The following is a 6,643-nucleotide window of genomic DNA, read 5'->3' as shown; positions in this document are numbered from 1 at the left end:
GCGGCGCGCTCGCCCCGCGCGGCTCTCGGAGGCGCCGGAGCGCCGGAGCGCGGGGCTCCCCGGGACCCAAGCCGCCGCGGCTTCCCCTCGCCAACCCCCGCTCCGCCGTCCCCTCGCCCTCCCGCCCCGGCCATGGCTCTGGCGGACAGCACCCGAGGATTACCCAACGGGGGTGGAGGCGGCGGTGGCAGCGGCTCGTCGTCGTCCTCGGCGGAGCCGCCGCTCTTCCCGGACATCGTGGAGCTGAACGTGGGAGGGCAGGTGTATGTGACCCGGCGCTGCACCGTGGTGTCGGTGCCGGACTCGCTGCTCTGGCGCATGTTCACGCAGCAGCAGCCGCAGGAGCTGGCCCGGGACAGCAAGGGCCGCTTCTTCCTGGACCGGGACGGCTTCCTCTTCCGCTACATCCTGGATTACCTGCGGGACTTGCAGCTCGTGCTGCCCGACTACTTCCCGGAGCGCAGCCGGCTGCAGCGCGAGGCCGAGTACTTCGAGCTGCCGGAGCTGGTGCGTCGCCTCGGGGCGCCCCAGCAGCCGGGGCCGGGGCCGCCGCCGCCCTCGCGCCGCGGGGTGCCCAAGGAGGGCTCGCTGGGCGACGAGCTGCTGCCGCTGGGCTGCGCGGAGCCTGAGGCGCAGGAGGGCGCGTCGGCCGGGGCGCCGTCGCCCACGCTGGAGCCCGCCGGCCGCAGCCCGTCCGGGGGCGCCGCGGGGCCGCTGCTCACGCCGTCCCAGTCCCTGGACGGCAGCCGGCGCTCGGGCTACATCACCGTCGGCTACCGCGGCTCCTACACCATCGGGCGCGACGCCCAGGCGGACGCCAAGTTCCGGCGGGTGGCGCGCATCACGGTGTGCGGCAAGACGTCGCTGGCCAAGGAGGTGTTCGGGGACACCCTGAACGAGAGCCGGGACCCCGACCGGCCCCCGGAGCGCTACACCTCGCGCTATTACCTCAAGTTCAACTTCCTGGAGCAGGCCTTCGATAAGCTGTCCGAGGCGGGCTTCCACATGGTGGCGTGCAGCTCCACGGGCACCTGCGCCTTCGCCAGCAGCACCGACCAGAGCGAGGACAAGATCTGGACCAGCTACACCGAGTACGTCTTCTGCAGGGAGTGAGCTCCTCCGGACCCCTCGGCCCCCCTGCGCCCGCCTCCCCGCCTCCACGCTGGGGGTGGGGACAGGGCTATGGATGCCCTCGCCCCTCGATGCCCTCGCCCCGTCCCTGCCGTCCGCTTCCTTCTGCTTCTCCCCCAGCCCCTCTGCAGCTCCCCCACACCCAGCAGTGCCTCTCCTTGAGGATCTGCAGCCACGGCTCCTCCGGGCTGCCCGGGAGTGCCCGGAGGTAGCCCCGCACTCACGCTCCCGCCTCTCCTGGCCCCCAGCCACCCCTTCGCCCAGGTTGTGGGGGGTCAGTGCAGGCGCTGGGTCACCGAGGACCCGGGAAGGACTGAACCCGACCGCGCCGGGCCCAGCGTGCCGTGCCGAACAGCCCGGGAAGTCTTCAGCCCTTTGACTCTGTAGACGGTCCAGCGAGGAGAACTGAGGGCGCCAGGCGCAGATAGTATTTGAAAGGGTTTTTTCTTTTTTCTTTTTTCTTTTTTTCCTTTTGTAAACTTGATCCTCATTAGAGAGATAAAGTTTAGACAACCGTGTGGAAGACCGTGATGGTGGAAGTAAAACCCCGTGGAGGCAGTTCAGAGACTGTAAATAAAGCGATTTTTTTTTTTTTCTTTTTAAGTTACAGGTGGAAGTAAATTCTAGTACTGGTAACGGGGGGCGGGGAGGATTCTGTTTTCCTCCCCCCAACAACAGATCTCCTGTGGCTTAAAATTGTCGTAAGCGATCCTCCTGCCTGCAGAGGCGCCCTATCTCAGCAGCTGTTGGGCTGTAGCTTTTGTTGGTTAAAGCAGCATTTCCAGGCTGGGAGCAGGGAGCAGGGAGCAGGAGGCAAGGCTGCCCCCCCCCCCTCTCCGAGCTGCAGGACTGAGTAGCGCAGGAGCCGTTAGTAGGAGGACCACACAGCCGTGAGGTCTAGGACTGGTGGGAGGGTTGGGGAGGGAGGACTGGGAGGAAGGGCGGGAGGGAGCAGAGGACGTCCTCACTTACTGTTTGAAAGTTGGAAGTTTGTATCATCCACTTGAGTACATGTGCATTTAAAAAAATATGAAACAGTGCTTAGATTTTATCAACATTAGTACAAGACCCATTTCCAGCTGAAAGTTTATCGAGCTATTTTGAGTCCTAAACCTTTACGTTGCCAATACTTGCATAACCTAACCAAAGAGTTACCTAGTAGAGTTTTAGTGATTTGAACGTTTTATTTTCTTGTTGATTCTATTTCCTTATTTTATAGCCTATCTACTTAAGGAAAATAAGTTTTAGTTACTTAGACTTAAGATCTCTTACTGTTACTGTTATTTTAAAATTGCTGTTTTCTCCAAGCCCAGCAAATGTGGACTCCTGGGCAGTTCTGAAAACCCGAACAACGCCTTTTCTTTCTTGCGTTTGTTTGATATGTGCAGTGGAACCCTTTCAGGCAACAGCGGGAACGTAAGCACCAGAGCTGCCCATCTGTAGATAGCTGTGAAGTGGAACGTTTTTAAATGAAGGCAAATAAATACTTGAGTGTGAGCTGAGCAATAACACAGTGTTTGGGATAAATGCAACAGAAACAGGAGACCTGGTTGCCTTATGCCTTTACTGTCATGTGGAAAGAATTGCCAGCGTGTATCCTGTGTACACCACAGCTGAAGGGAGGCGAATCCCCGTGGGCTTCTGGCTGAGAGGCATCCTTTGAATAATCTGTGTTGATGGAGAAGCCTTTTCCCCCCATGTGTTTGTTTTATCATCTTTCTCTGAAGTATGTTTTTAAAGATTTTGTAAGAGTCATTTTAAGTGTTTAAATTAGTGCTGTTTTTCCTTTTTTTTTCTTTTTTAAATGTACCCTGTACTGTATATTTCACTGTGTCCACGGCAGATGTTATTAATTGGAACAGTTTTACTCTAAGACTCATGTGATCCAATCTGTATATACCATATATAAACATTTTACACGAATCATTTAGTTTTTTAATTCATCTACTAGTGCTGTAAAGTTTCCTGTACTTACCCCTGATAACTTGCATTTGATGGTTTATATTCAAGAGTGACATGATTTGCTGAGTTTCTCATATCCTTGCCTCTGAGCATGAGTCAGGAAAACATTCACAACTATGAGGTTTGGTTTGCTCCATCCATTTTTGCTGAGATATGTCAGTTAACTGTCTACCTATATTCAGACTGTTTGCCTTTTTAGTCCACCAATGTTCTCATTTTAATTGGGAGAGATTTAAGCTCTTTTGTCAGTAACTTTTTTCTTTCTTTCTTTTTAAAGAAAAGTTAGTTTTATGTACAAAGTTGGCAGTTTTAAAGAAAACGAAGCAGGGTTCCAGTAAGTTGTGTTTACTTCAGTGTCGAGCTCGTTTTTAGACGGTGGATCAGGTAAGGGATCGGAACCTTTGTTTCAAGCCTGATATGGCTTAGGACTGTCACTCACTGATCAAAGGCAAATGCCATAGGCTTTTCTATGCCATGGTACCCTGTTAGAGTGCTTAACAAAGAAAAGCACAGTTAAGAACATCTTTAGGACAGAATAAAATACATTGATGGCAAGTCGGAAATTCTGAGTCCCCTTGTCAAATCTACACAACTCTAGGACCCATGAGAAAATGCTGTAGTTGTGTCTGCATTCAAGTCTTATGAACTGTATCTTGGAAAACTATTGGTCTCACTAACACTTAGGTGTCTTGTACCTTCTACCACACCCTGGCTGGACTGTTATTTCAAAGACTGGGAATTTAATATTAGGGACAATAAATGGACCTCTTTTACCGAAAGTGACTGTGCTCCCTGCTGTGGAAGCCATTGCATGAAAACTTTCTACTTTTTAGCCCAAAGTCAAGTTTGAGCAGTCACCTTATTCTATGATAGGTAAATATGACCGAGTCAGGTCATGCTTGGCATAGGTACTTTCCCTCTATGGGCTTTGGGATTTAGAAGAAACCTTTATGGCTTAAAAAATGTCCTAAAGTATTGGTCACCATGAATTCGGCTACTCTACAAAAAGAATTAAGACTCAAAAATATCTTTGAAATGACACAGGAGAATGTTATAAACTATTCAGATAATTATGACTGCATTCATGTCAGAGAGGCAAGCATTTGCATATGTTAATAAAATTACCATTTGATGCTGATAAATAATGGAATGACATTAGATTTATAGCTAATTTTTAAAAAGTGTTGACAGTCACTGTGGTTTGAAAAAACAAAACAAAACAGGCACCATGTTTTTATCAGGTGTTTGACATACCTGGTTTTTAATACATGTTCATTATGAACCCCATTCATTGTAAATTTTCAAACATGTAGAGGAAAATATTCTTTGAAGGTATGAGAAAGTTTTTCCCCCTTTAATACTGTTTTTATTCTAGTGTTTGTTATTTGGGATTTTCAATTGATAGCAAAGTGATAATACTAGCCCAAATTGTCTTCTTTTTCAAAACCCAATATATGTATTCGTATACATATATATATATATATATATTCAATGTCTGTATGCCTGCTGTTTCTCTGAGGAAATATATGATGTGTGAATACTCAGAGAAAACAGACAGTGCTTACAGCATATTATAATTTTTATTGTAGTTTCCATGGAATGTTGTTATTACATTAAAGCCATGTATTATGAAGCTTTGATAATTTTTTAACTATTCAAATTATGGTAAATTTCAATCTAGTATTAAAATAATTTTTTGTACTCCTACATGTAAAATAAGTTATCATGCAGATATTTAGAAAAATATTGAGTGAAGTGAATTCCTTAAGAATTTCTTTTACAGTTTTAATTGCAAGTACGATAAAACTGACATTTTACAAAATAGTAAACTTTGTATTTTTATTGTAAAACTCTTAGTCGAGACTTGGCTTGCAACTTTTATCATGCTATTCCACACTGCGAATCATTTAAAATCTGAATATTTTGGATAACTCAAGTCTGTCTCTCAAGTTATGAGTAAAATACATTATTGTTATTCCCAGAGTAGAACCTGGAAGATGTTTCACATAGCCAGAAATAAGTTACGTTGTAGTCAGCTTTTCTTTGTGACAGTTTTGGACAGTGCAAATCTCAAAGGGTCAGTACTGGCGGGCTTAGGCTGTCCTCTGGGCCCCATTAAACAATGAGAATCCTAGCAGAAGGTCCCCACTACTGTAAACTGTTGTATGGCAGGATGATAGACTAGTTCACCAAGAATGCTTGCCACTTAATGTACTTTGCAATTTTGTTTCCAAGCCAGTTTAGTTTATTTAAAAATGTGTTTTGAGGTGTGCAGACATTAATTGTAATGTAAACTGCTAACAACTGTCTTTGTGACTTTATAGGCAGGTAAACTTTGCTGTAACTATTGACTATAAATGATACACACTCACTTAGTACCACCATTAGTATCCATTTGATGACAAAGGCTTGAAATATTCATCATGAGTATGAATTTTGAACATGTAAATTAAATTTTCTGGGTATTTGCAAAATTCCTGTTTGTAATAATATTTGGATTCTGACATGTTCAAAATGTTATTTGCTAAGTGATAAATATCTTTGAGCTGTTTCTTAAAATCTAAGGGGAATGGAAAATATGATATCAGACTTTTCTAATGAAACATAAACCCAAGAATAAAAGCCCCTCTATATAAAAAAGGAAACAAAATACATGGATGAAATCTTTTCAGGGGTGCTCAAGCTTTGAAATTGTCTTCATCCATCCAAATGCTCTAATTTTTTTTTTTTCCCTATTCACAACCAGTTGTATAATGGAAACACTCGATACTGGTTTCCCTGCTGCGTGTGAAGTAATGAATCATTGATTATGTGACTTGTTATGTATTCTATTAAACACTAAAGAATAAAACATTCACTCCTTTAATTACTCCTTTTGGCTCCTTGGTATGGATTGGCTAGAATCCTGTTCTAATTTCATTTAAGGAGTTTTGGAAATATTATGAATGCTTTCCACATTGCTATGGGACTGACAGTGAGCAATGCTGTTAGACTATATGATCTCACCAAGTGAATTTCCAGCTGGGCCAGGCTGAATCAGGCTCTTTTCTCTTTTTATTGTTAAGAGTGCATAACAGGCAACCTGATAGTCACTTCAGAAGAAAAGCCTCTTATGAGATTTTTCTTCAATTCTAGTCTTTTCAGCCACTGTTGATAAGGGGGTATGAAAGAAAAAAATGCCCCCTTTAAGTGGGAAGAGACAGAGTAGTAGATACTGCAAGATTTGCCCAAAGTAAAAGTGCAGTTCATAGGAACATAAGGTCCTGATGAGCACTGGCAGGAACAGTGGTCTGTCTGAGACAGGGACTATTTGCAGCGCTGATACCAGGCTTTGAAGTTACTGGGCTTTCTAAAGAAAGCCCAGTGCTACTTGGACTGGGAAATTACAGAAACCAGTGGCTTGCACAGGAAGCAGAGAGTCAGGTGGAGAGAGCAAGCTAGGTTTCGCCCTTCCTCTTTTGCCAGAACTTCCTCTCGGTAGCTTTTGTTTTGTATATATAAACACACACGATTTAGTTTTGAAAATGTCATAGATATGACAAAAAAAAAA

At 45.5% G+C, this 6,643-nt stretch overlaps 1 protein-coding gene across 1 annotated transcript; it reads left to right on the top strand.

Annotated features, from left to right (window-relative positions):
- Window positions 1–38: 38 nt before the first annotated feature.
- Window positions 39–5,959, top strand: Kctd12 (potassium channel tetramerization domain containing 12). The gene has a single exon (XM_055609835.1). The coding sequence runs from the start codon at window positions 133–135 to the stop codon at window positions 1,111–1,113; it is 981 nt and encodes a 326-aa protein (XP_055465810.1). The 5' UTR covers window positions 39–132; the 3' UTR covers window positions 1,114–5,959.
- Window positions 5,960–6,643: the final 684 nt, after the last annotated feature.

The sequence above is a fragment of the Psammomys obesus genome, unplaced genomic scaffold (genome assembly GCF_907164565.1).
Source record: "Psammomys obesus unplaced genomic scaffold, mPsaObe1.curated_primary_1811, whole genome shotgun sequence".
Taxonomy (NCBI): domain Eukaryota; kingdom Metazoa; phylum Chordata; class Mammalia; order Rodentia; family Muridae; genus Psammomys; species Psammomys obesus.
The sequence above is the reverse complement of the archived record's forward strand: the minus strand, read 5'-3'. Positions and strand labels throughout refer to the sequence as shown.